General features: G+C 38.1%; 1 protein-coding gene across 1 annotated transcript; it reads right to left on the reverse strand.

Moving 5' to 3' along the window:
• Positions 1-3,875: 3,875 nt before the first annotated feature.
• Positions 3,876-4,820, reverse strand: LOC138441665 (olfactory receptor 10H3-like). Its single transcript, XM_069592764.1, has one exon. It carries the CDS (start codon positions 4,722-4,724, stop codon positions 3,876-3,878), a length of 849 nt encoding a protein of 282 aa, XP_069448865.1. The 5' UTR covers positions 4,725-4,820.
• Between the last annotated feature and the right edge of the window lie 8,374 nt (positions 4,821-13,194).

The raw sequence follows: 13,194 nt of genomic DNA on the forward strand, positions 1-13,194 counted from the left end.
ATTTGAGAGAATAGCATTGAAACATGTACATTACCACATGTAAAATTGATTACCAGTGCGAGTTTGATGCAAGAAGCAGGGCACCCAAAGCCGGTGCTCTGGGACAACCCAGAGGGATAAGGTAGGGAGGGAGGTGGGAGAGGGGTTCAGGATTTGGTGGGACACATGTATACCTGTGGCCAATTCATATTGATGTATAGCAAAAATCATCACAATATTGTGACTATCCTCCCTTCCCTCATAGCTCAGTTGGTAAAGAATCTGCCTGCAATGCAGGAGACCTGGGTTTGATCCTTGGGTTGGGAAGATCCCCTGGAGAAGGAAATGGCAATCCACTTCAGTATTCTTACCTGGAAAACCCCATGGACAGAGGAGCCTGGTGGGCTATGGACCATGGGATCGCAAGAGTCAGACACGACTTAGGGACTAAACCACTACCACCATCCTGCAATTAAAATTAATTAATTAATTTTTAAAAAGGGAAAAAATTGTCAACCTCTAAAACTTGAATCAACCAAAAATATTGTGCAACCATTTCAAATTTGGTTTCAACTAATTATTTTTTAAGACAATTTTTTCAGAGTAGTTTCCATTTCACAGCAAAATTGAGAGGAAAGCAGAGATTTTCCATTTACCCTGTACCCCTCACACATACACAGAGTTTCACATTATCAATTTCCTCTACCAAAGTGGTACATTTGTTGCAATTGATGAACCTAAGTTGACATAGTATCATCACCAACGTCCATAATTTACATTATGGTTCACTTTCATTGTGTCTTTTATGGATTAACATATATAGTGAGATGTATCCATTGTTATAGTATCATGCGGAGTATTTTCACTGCCTTAAAAATCCTGTGTTCTACCTAGTCATCCATCCCTCTCGCTTATCCTTTGGCAACCACTGGTCTTTTTATTGCCTCCATTGTTTAGCTTTTTCCACAATATCATATAGTTGGAATCATATAGTTCATAGTCTTTTTAGATGGGCTTCTTTCACTTTGTAATGTGCAATAAAGGTTCCTCAAAGTCTTTTGATGGATTGATAGCTCAAATTTTTGGTACTAAATAATATTCCATTGTCTTGGTGTTGTTGTTCAGTCACCAAGTCATCTCCAACTCTTTGCGACTCATGGACTGCAGCACCCCAGGCTTCCCTGTCCATCACCAATTCCCAGAGCCGATCAAACTCATGTCCATTGAGTCAGTGATGCCATCCAACCATCTCATCCTTTGTTGTCCCCTTCTCCTCTTGCCCTCAATCTCTCCCAGCATCAGGGTCTTTTCTAAGGAGTCTGCTCTTTGAATCAGGTGGCCAAAGTATTGGAGCTTCAGCTTCAGCATCGGTTCTTCCAGTGAATATTCAGGACTAATTTCCTTTAGGATTGCTCAACTTATTTATCTATTCACCTATTGTAGGATATCTTGATTCTTTCAAGTTTTGGCAATTTCGAAAAAATATGCTATAAACATCGGTGTGCAGATTTTTTTTTTTTTGTAAACCTAAGTGTTCAACTCCTTTGGGTAAATACCAGGGAATGTGTTTTATGGATTATATGGGAAGATTATGTTCTGTTTTGTGGGACATCACCAAATTGTCCTCCAAAGTGGCTATACCATTTTGAATTCCTAGTAATGAATGAGAGTTTCTGTTGTTTCACATCCTTACCAGCATTTAGTGTTGCCACTGTAACAGATTTTAGTCATTCTAATAGGCAAGTTGTGGTAAAATGTACTTTTTAATGGATAACTAATTGCCCCAACAAGATTTAATGAATAGTCTATGGTTTTGAAATTGGGTTATTCCATGACACTTATGCCATTCCACTGTTTTACATGTCTGTTTCTGTACAATATGGCTTTTTAAAAATGATTTTAGCTTTCTAAATTAATTTTAGTGGTAGTAAAATATTTATAGTGTGGTATTTATATAACATGATAGTGATAATAGTTATAGTAGTTGATAGTGACCAAGACTTAGTCACTACTCTGACTCTGGTAGTCACTTATGATTTTAATTATATAAGCAGATACATATGTAAGTCATGAATCCTCACAATAACCATCTTAGCTAGGTACTTATGATATCTGCATTTCTCAAATTTAGGAAACAGAACCGTAAAAAATTACATAGCCATGGTTACATAAAAAAGTTACATAGCCATAGCTACATTGGCCATGAAGAAGTACATTTTTTCCTATGTATATCTCTCCTTTTTAAAAAATTTATTTTTGTTGAGGTAACATTGATTTATAACATTATGTATGTTTCACATGTACAACGTTATATATCTACTCTGTACACATTACAGTTACTATCAAAAATTTATTTTCTTCATCTCCACACAGTTGACCTCTTTCCCCATTTTACCTTCATCTCTCCTTCCCCTCTGTGTCATGTTTATTTTTGTTTGGTTTGTTCATTTATTGTGGTCTTTATTTCTTTGTTTTTTATATTGCACAAATGAGTGAAATTATATGCCATTTGTCTTTAACCACTTGAGTTATTTCACTTAGCATAATATGCTCAAGATCCATCCATGCTGTCACAAGTGGCAAGGTTTCATATTTCTTATGGCTGAGTAGTATTCCATTATGTATTTAGATATATCTCACATCTTCCTTATCCCATGGTTAAGTTGTTTCCACTTCTTGACTATTGTAAAATATGCCATGATGAACATAGAGCTGCAAACATCTTTTTGAATTAGTGTTTTTGTATTCTTTGTTTAAATACCCCCAAAATGGAATAGCTGGATCATATAGTAGTCCAAGGTTTAATTTTTTTGAGGAAAATCCATACTGTCTCCCATGTTGGCTGCACCAATTTACATTTTCTACAATGTAGCACAAGGATTCCCTTACCTCCACATCTTTGACAACACTTGTATTTTCTTGGTAGAAGAACTTGAGCTCACTTCCCCTCCTGAAAACACTAAAATCTAACTGCTGCATAACCTGGACAAAAAGACTGGAATCTGTTTTTCTGAGCCTCTTCTAAAATATGCAGAGGAAGGACACTCTCAGGTTCATTTTATGAGGCCACCATCACACTGAAATCAAAACCACAAAAAAAGAGGAAATTGCATGTCAATATCACTGATGAAGATAGAGGCAAAAATCCTCAACAAAATACTAGAAAATCAAATCCAACAACACATTGAAAGGATCAAGTGAGATTTATCCCAGAGATGCAAGGATTCTTCAATATACACAAGACAATCAATATGATACAACACATCAACAAACTGAAAAATGAAAATCATATGATCACCTCAAAAGATGCAGAAAAAGTTGTTGACAAAGTTCAACACCCATTTAGGGCTAAAAATAAAACACCCTACAGAAAGCAGGCACAGAGAGACCCTCCTTAACTTAATAAAAGCTATATATGACAAACCCACAGCAAACATCATTCTCAACAGTCAGTAATTACTTTACATGTCAGTGTTTCATATACGGAAAAGACCCAGTCCTGGTGGTATTTCTTATTATCTTTAGGTAATTTTATTCATTTTTATTTTGGGGGATGGGGAATTAAAATCTACTTTTGCTAATCCATTCAAGGATAGACACCTGTATCAGGGTCCTGATACATGCATTTGGTGCTCCCCACCTGCTTATAGATAGATAGCACATTCTTAGGTATAGATAATGACATAGAGTTCATTTCACTGGGAATAAATAAAAGATTATGATGAGACAGACTATGCAACAGGGGGAAACATTGAAGAAAAGTGAGTAGCTAGTATGCATCAAACTCTGATGGAGTGTGAGTATTTTACAGACCTGAATCATTACAAGAGTTCTATGGAGACAGATATTATTAAATTGCTCTCATCCATCACAGTTCCATTCCACCAAACTGGCCATCAGAAGCTTAGGGGACAGAAAGTTCTGTGCAAATTTCTCTTTATGCCATTTTTCAGCTCCTTATTCCTGAGACTGAAAATGATGGGGCTAAGAAAGGGGGTAAGGACTGTATACATGGTGGTCATCAGAGTTTTATTGTCCATAGAATGGGGGCCTTTGAGTTTAAGATAGATGATGGAGGCAAAACCGTAGTGCACGACCACTATGGTGAGGTGGGAGACACAGGTGGAGAAGGTCTTGTGCCGGCCCTCAGTGGAGGGGATCCTCAGGATGGCAGCCACGATGAAGACATAGGAGAGGACAATGAAGAACAAGCAGCCCATCAGGGCCGTGACACAGACCAGGATCACACCCATGGTGACAGAGGCTATCTCCTTCCCACAGGCCAACTTCAAGAGGGCAAGCGCATGGCAGACAAAATGGTGGATCTCCTTAGACCCACAGAAGGTGAGATGAAAAACTACCAATGTCACCATCAACCCCACAGCTGAGCCACCAGCCCAGCACCAGGACACAAGACGGGCACAGTCATGGATGTTCATCAGCACACTGTAGCGCAAGGGGTGGCAGATGGCCACATAGCGGTCGTAGCCCATGATCGTGAGCAGGAAGGAGTGGGTGTAGCCAAACGTGAAGGAGAAGAACATCTGGCTGGCACAGGCCACAAAGGTGATGGAGCGGTGGGTGGAGAGCATGTCCACCAACATTCGAGGGGTGACCACAATGGTGAACAGGATCTCAGAGATGGAGAGGTTGCACAGGAAGAGGTACATGGGGGTGTGGAGGCTGCGCTCCCTCCAGATGGTGCCCATGATGAGCAGGTTCCCCAGGAGTGTGAACAGGTACATCAGCAGGTACAGCAGGAAGAAGGTGGGCAGGAGATGCTGAGGGAAGTTGGAGAAGCCAATGAGGATGAATTCAGACACTGTGCTGTAGTTCTGAGAAGACAAAGATGCTACATCTGGGGACATCAGAAAGAGAATGAAGGCACAGTGATTAGAACAGAGGCTCTAACATAGATTAATGGCAATTGAGGAGCTCTATATTATATATTCAAGGGTTTCTCAGCAGTAAAGAATTCACCTGCAATGCAGGAGATGCAGGTTCAGTACCGGGGTTGAAGAAGATCCCCCGGAGAAGAAATGGCAACCCATTCCTGCATTCTTTCCTGGGAAATCCCATGGACAGAGGAACCTGGCAGGCTACAGTGCATGGGGTGACTAGAGTGGCATATGACGTGGTGACTAAACCACCACCATCCTAAATATTCATTTGGCTTAGCTTGTCTGGGTCTCACAATCTTCATCAGTAAGATGGAATAAATCATAATACTTACCATTTAGTAGTGTGATAAAGATAAAATGAGATCCCATACACTAAATGCTGAAGACACAGTTTGGCTTCTAAGTTTTTGTTAACAGTGATGAAAAGAAATAAAAGATTCAGGTTTGTAATCAAGACAGACATAAGTGGTCAGAGTCATATTCTTTTGAATACTGTGCCTGTTGTCAAAAATATGTTTGGATCTTGGATTTATAAATTTTCACTGAGAGTCTTTGCCTTTCATTGAATAGCCAATTCATATTTATTGTAATACTATTTTATTAGTACTCATTTCTGTCAATGTATCTCATAGTTTGTATTTACTCTTTCATAGGAACTGAAGAGAATGCTTGAAAATAAAAAGATGGACAAATATATGCTGGGCAAATGTGCACCAAAGGAATGATGAGGAAACAATCCTGAAAGCAAAAAAAAAAAAAAAAAAAAGAAATTTAATGAAACAATAATCATAATACCTCTGTTGAAAGAAAGTGAAAGTGAAGTCGCTTAGTCATGTCCAACTCTTTGCGACCCCATGGACTGTAGTCTACCAGGCTCCTCCTTCCATGGGATTTTCCAGGCAAGAATACTGGAGCGGGTTGCCATTTCCTTCTCCGGGAGATCTCCCCAACCCAGGGATTGAACCCGGGTCTCCCGCATTGTAGGCAGACACTTTACCGTCTGAGCCACCTGGGAAGTCCCTATACCACACGCCAATGAAAGGAACCAGGTTCCCTGAAGAAATACCCCAAGGCGTGGAAGCAAGCCTAGGACATCTCTGCAACAGTTTAATGGAACTTTCACTGAGCAATTGTTAATGTTAAAGAATTCTGGAACCAGATTGAAAATGTGTCCACTGGAATAGGTGAGCACCAGAAAGATTGACCATATACAGAGGATGAAGGAACAAGCTAGATGATACCATGAAGACACAATCAGAAAATGCAGAACCCAACATGTTCCACAGAATAATTGGTCTGGTCTCATGGGAATGGCAGTCCACTCCAGTATTCTTGCCTGAAAAATCCCACGAACAGAGGAGTCTGGCGGGCCACAGTACATGGGGTTGCTAAGAGTCGGACATGACTGAGTGACTAACACCACTACTACACTACATCAATAAGCCAGGGTCATGAAATTCAAGGGACATAACAATCATATGCAATAGAGGGTAGTAGATTAGATGCTAATTTACATAAGATATTTATAAGCTTTTAAGGAATTAGAGAAGACTTTTATTATGGCATGAATGAATGATGGGTTATGAATAATATCAAGGGATTATTCTTAATCTAGTTATCCATTTTTAACTGCGATGTTGTTGTAAAAAGGCTGTGAAGGAAAATATTACTAGTTTAAAAGCACAGGAAAGTGGAAAATTTATGCACATAGGAAATGTCAAAGGGGAATATTTTATGAAAGTTAAAAGAACATTGTAGTGACCTGCATATATACAATTAACTTATATAATGATATACAGGTTGAATATTAGGAATAAATATTCAAAATAACTTCAGTGAAATAGTTATAAAGTCAGTGCTAGATAGATATTTAAATTAAAGTTGGAAATTTTAACAGTTCTAAAATGAAATGCAATTTGGAAGTTATTAAATGAAATTAAGAGTGAAAGGGGAGAGTGAAAAAGCTGGTTGGAAACTCAACATTAATAAAACTAAGGTCATGGCATCCAGTCCCATTACTTCATAGCAAAAGAAGGGGAAAAAGCAGAAGTAGTGACCAATTTTATTTTCTTGGGCTCCAAAATCACTGTGGATGGTGACTGTAGCTTTCGCTTGCTACTTGAAAAGAAAGCTATGATAAACCTGCTGTTGCTGCTGCTGCTAAGTCGCTTCAGTCGTGTCCGACTCTGTGCGGCCCCATAGACGGCAGCCCACCAGGCTCCGCCGTCGGTGGGATTCTCCAGGCAAGAACACTGGAGTGGGTTGCCATTTCCTTCTCCAATGCATGAAAGTGAAAAGTGAAACGGAAGTCACTCAATCGTGTCTGACTCTGAGCGACCACATGGATTGCAGCCTACCAGGCTCCTCTGTCCATGGGATTTTCCAGGCAAGAACACTGGAGTGGGTTGCCATTGCCTTCTCCAATGACAAACCTAGACAGTGTATTTAACAGCTGAGACATCCCTTTTCTGGCAAAAGTCCGTATAGTCAAAGCTACGATTTTTCCAGTAGTCATATATGAATGTGAAAGTTAAAGAAGGCTGAGCGCTGAAAAATTGATGCTTTTAAATTGTGGTGTTGGAGAAGACTCTTGAGAGTCCCTTGGATTGCAAGGAGATCAAACCCATCAGTCCTAAAGAGAATCAACCCTCAACACTCATTGGAAGGACTGTTGCTAAAGTTCCAATACTTTGGTCACTTGATGCAAAATAGCCTACTCATTGGAAAATATCCTCATGCTGGGAAAGATTGAAGGCAGAAGGAGAAGGGGGCTGCAGAGGGTGAGATGGTTATATAGCATCACCAACTCTATCGACATGAATCTGAGCTAACACTGGGAGATAATGGAGGACAGAGGAGCCTGGTGTGTTGCAGTCAATGGGGTCACAAAGAGTCAGACATAACTTAGTGAGTGAACAGCAACAACAATTCCAGTGGATTAATAATATTCAGATGTTATCTCCTGGACATAAGTAGGCTGTGTACTAAGTGAAATGAAATATTTCTTTCATGCACATAGAGGACTTTAACAAAAATTTACCTATCAGAGCTATCAGAGTCGCTTGGACAGCAAGGAAATCAAACCAGTCAATACTAAAGGAAATCAGTCCTGAATATTCATTGGAAGGACTGATGCTGAAGCTGAAGCTCCAATACTTTGGTCCCCTGATGCAAAGAACTGACTCCCTGGGAAAGACCCTGATGCTGGGAAAGATTGAAGGCAGGAGGAGAAGGGGATGACAGAGGATGAGACGGTTGGATGGCATCACCAACTCGATGGGCATGAGTTTGAGCAAGCTTTGGGAGGTGGTGATGGTCAGGGAAGCCTGTCATGGTGCAGTCCATGGGGTTGCAAAGAGTCAGACATGGCTGAGTGACTGAACTGACTGACCTTGTTTTAGGACATAGAGAAATCCTCCATCCATTTCAAAGTACAAATAATATGTAGATTATAATACACTGAGTTAGATTTATTAAGCAATTTTTGTGTCAGTATTAAATTGATGAAGAAATATTTACAAAGTAATTTAAGTATCAAACATCAAAATTTTAAGCTAAAAGAATACTACAATGGGAATGCACATTTTAAAATGTATTTAGAAGAAACATTATCCAGAAAATCATACTTAATACAGCTTAAATTGGGTGATAGATTAAGATAAAGCCAAGAAGAAAATGCCAATGAAAAAGCATAAAATTAAAATTGGAAATAATTATAGAAATAATGGATATCTTAAAATGAATGAAATAGTAATAAAATATAAGAAATGGAATGAATTCTCAGAGACACATAAAATTGCAAAACTAGTATGAGAAAGAAATAGAAACCATTTTTTAAAAGTTTTAAAGAAGTTGAAATAGTTAGAGACCTTCCCTTCCTATAATTCATTAGACCCAGTGAGTTTACAAGTGAGTGCTCATAAACCTTTAAGGAACAACTGATTAAATCTTATACATGCTCTTCACATAAAAGGGGAAAAAAGGGAAAAACCTGAAATCTGCTAAGCTGATTTCATTATTCTAAATTCTAAAACCAGGTAAACTGTTGTAAGAAACAGTTATGGGCCCACTTTACCTATCCAAGCAAATTTTAAAATCCATTGTAGGATGTCACCTAATCAAAAACAATGTATAAAAATTAGTAAATTATGGTCAAGTGGTGTTGGTTTATCCCATGAATGGCAAGATGGTGCAGCATCATGTGATTCATCACATAAATAAGCTAAAAGAAAAAAATGATAGAATTCTTTTGACCAACGGAGGTGTACATTTTCTAATATTCAACTCCAATTTATGATTTTTAAAATTTGTATATTATTTTTGTAACACTGCATGAGTTTTAGGTTACAACATAATGTTTTGATATGGGTATGTTGACTTATGATTTTTTTTGCAAACTTTTTTACAATGTGAAATTGAAGGGGACTTAGCTAGATAAAGAATACACACTAGAAAACAAACAAATAGTATATAAGTGGGACTTTAACATGCACTATTTTATCATCAGAAAGAAGGCAAGGCTACTCACTGTTTCTGCTGTTCTTCGCCATGGAATTGAAAGTCAGGAATGGTGCTACAAGGAAAGAAAAAGAAAGAAGATACATAAGCATAGGAAGGGATGTGACCTGGTCATCTATCCAGAAAAGATAAAAGAATCAAGGTGTAATATGTTAGCACATAAGAGGGCAGAATGTTGCAAAAAGCAAGATCAACTTCAAAAAAATATAGTATGTATCAAAGTATTACACCAGCAGTAATCGTTCAAAATATAGAATTTAAGTTAAAATTAAGATAAACTCTCTGTAGTGACACAAACTGTAAACAACCATTTTTGGTTTCAGGATCCTTTTACAGTCAAACATGGCTGAGGTCCTTAAAGGGCTTTTGTTTGAGTGAATTGGAACTATCAATTTTTATCATACTAGAAACTAAAACAGACAATCTTTTTTTTTTTTTTTTAACTTGGAACGGAGTACGTGATTTTATTTATTTTTTTCTTTTTATTTATTTATTTTTAAAATTTATTTATTTTTTTTAAAATCCGGATTCACATTGATGTATGGCAAAACCAGGACAATCTTTAAAAATATTTAGCTATTAGTAAATTTAAAAGAACAATAATAAACTTGATACATGTTAATATTAACAACATATGTATATAAGAGTAACTATATTTTCAAAAGACATTTATTGAGAAGAGTGGCCTGGCTTTACACTCTGGCAAATATCCCTAAGGCCTATCTTGTAGGACACAGCTTGATGCTCACATCTGCTTCTTTATTTAATCTGTGTTTATATACTGTTTAGTACTTCCCTGGTGGCTCAGATGGTAAAGTGTCTGTCTACAATGTGGGAGACCCGGGTTCGATCCCTGGGTTGGGAAGATCCCCTGGAGAAAGAAATGGCAATCCACTCCAGGACTATTGCCTGGAAAATCCCATGGACAGAGGAGCCTGGTAGGCTACAGCCCATGGGGTCGCAAAGAGTCGGACACGACTGAGCGATTTCACTTTCACTATATACTGTTTTGGGCTTCACAGGGGGCGCTAGTGGTAAGGAAACTGCCTACCAATGTAGGAGACATAAGAGACACTGGTTCGATCTCTGGATGGGGAAGATCCCCTGGAGGAGAAAATGGCAACCCACTCTAGTATTCTTGCCTTGGAGAGAGGAGTCTGGAGGGCTACAGTCCATAGGTTCACACAACAGAGTCAGACATGACTGAAGCTACTAAGCATGCATTAATATACTGTTTTAATTAGAGTATATGATGAAAACACAACCTCACATGTAATTGGAAAAGTTAGGACTTGATGGATCCCCCAAATGAGTTTCCAGGATTCCCAGGGTTCTTTACAACACGTTGAAAAATTCGCTTATATACAGAAATTAGGCCAAAACATACAATACTGCCAAAGACAATTTAATCATTAATAAAATTAGAACATGATTTGAATACTTGAAAACAGTCTACACTGTTGATGAGTTGAGCTAATTTGTAATGATATCAATTCTTTGCCAAATGCTATCATCAACACAATTGCAGTTACAGTTCCAGGAACTGACTGTGAAGCTGCTAAAACTAACCTAAAATTCCTTCTTAAAATTAGTACAAAACTATACCTCTTAAAATTAGTACAAAACTTATGAAAGTGGAGTAAATAGGAGGATACACCTTCCTGGGATACTGAGACACATTATACAGTCATAGTCATTTTTTTAAAGTATGAATTAAATTGCAAACATTAATTAACTTGAATCTATATCTCAGAAAATACCTCTCTATTATTAAAAATCTAATATATGATAAGGTCAAAGCACATATCAAAGGGAAAAGATAAGATTGTTTGGTATTTTCCAGGAGGAAAACTGTTCATTTTAGGAAGCAAAGTAAACTTGAATTTTTGCCCAAGGACGAAATGCAAAGTAGAATCTAGATAGATTCAAGACATAATATGTAATATCAACTATAAAGTCAATAGGAGAGAGGGCAAAAGAATTGGTTTGTTAATTTTCAAAGGCACAAATGTTAAGAATATATTTTTTAAAGATATGAAAACGTCAAGATTAAAGATTTTTATTCAAAGGAAATCCTGGATAAAGTTATCAGGCAGATGGAACATTGGGAAAAACAATCTGCACTCTGTAAAACTGATAAAGGAAAACTATTTACAAAAATGGACAGGAAGTAGGAACCTCAGTACAGATATGGGTAGAGAAAGGATAGAAAGAATTACCCAGGCAAATATATAGATGCTCAGTTAAAAAAAAAAAAAAAGTGGAGGAGAGACAGAGAGAGGAATGGAATTTTGCTGAATAACTATTCAGTTCACCAAATTAGAAAATGCTGTATTCATTGGATTATGGGGAGAAAGGAATCCTCCTGCAATGCTGGTGAGAATGTAGAATGATGAGAATTCAGAATATATAAACTCTGCTACTGTTTAACCATTCAGACATGTCCGAGTCTTTATGACCCCATGGACTATAGCCCGCCAGGCTCCTCTGTCTATGAGATTTCCCAGGCAAGAATACTGGAGTGGGTTGCCATGCTCTCCTCCAGGGACCCACATAATCTTTCCCTTAGTAATCTCACTGTATGAAAAGGCAAAAAGATAGGACACTGAAAGACAAACTCCTCAGGTCAGTAGGTGCCCAATATGCTACTAGATATCAGTGGAGAAATAACTCCAGAAGGAATGAAGAGACGGAGCCAAAATAAAAACAACACCCAGTTGTGTATGTGGCTGGTAATCAAAGTACAGTCTGATTCTGTAAAGAGCAATATTGCATAGGAACCTGGAACGTTAGGTCCATGAATCAAGGCAAATTGGAAGTGGTCAAAAAAGAGATGGCAAGAGTGAACATCGACATTTTAGGAATCAGCAAACTAAAATGGACTGGAATAGGTGAATTTAACTCAGATGACCATTATAACTACTACTGTGGGCAAGAATCCCTCAGAAGAAATGGAGTAGCCATAGTAGTCAACAAAGGAGTCTGAAATGCAGAACTTGGAGGCAATCTCAAAAATGACACAATGATCTGTTTATTTCCAAAGCAAACCACTCAATATCACAATAATCCAAGTCTATGCCCTGACCAGTAATGCTGAAGAAGCTGAAGTTGAAAGGTTCTATGAAGACCTTCAAGACCTTCTAGTTCCAGACCCCTATAAAAAACATGTCCTTTTCAGTATAGGGGACTGGAATGCAAAAATAGGAAGTCAAGAAATACCTGGAGTAACAGGCAATTTGGCCTTGGAGTACAATATGAAGCAAGGCAAAGGCTAATAGAGTTTTGACAAGAGAACACACTGGTTATAGAAAACACCCTCTTCCAACAGCACAAGAGAAGAATCTACGCATGGACATCACCATAAATCAGATTGAGTATATTCTTTGCAGCCAAACATGGAGAAGCTCTATACAGTCAGCCAAAACAAGAGTGGGAGCTGATTGTGACTCAGATCATGAACTCCTTATTGCCAAATTCAGACTTGAATTGAAGAAAGTAGGGAAAACCACTAGACCATTCAGGTATGACCTAAATCAAATCCCTTACGATTATACAGTGGAAGTGACAAATAGATTCAAGGGATTAGATCTGATAGACAGAGTGCTGGAAGAACTATGGACAGAGGTTCATGACATTGTACAGGAGGCAATGGTCAATACCATCCCCCCAAAAAGAGAAATGCAAAAAGGCATAATGATTGTCTGAGGAAGCCTTACAAATTGCTGTATAAAGAAGAGAAGTGAAAGGCAAAGGAGAAAAGGAAAGATATACCCATCTGAAAGCAGAGTTTCAAAGA

Source organism: Ovis canadensis, chromosome 5 (genome assembly GCF_042477335.2).
Source record: "Ovis canadensis isolate MfBH-ARS-UI-01 breed Bighorn chromosome 5, ARS-UI_OviCan_v2, whole genome shotgun sequence".
Taxonomy (NCBI): domain Eukaryota; kingdom Metazoa; phylum Chordata; class Mammalia; order Artiodactyla; family Bovidae; genus Ovis; species Ovis canadensis.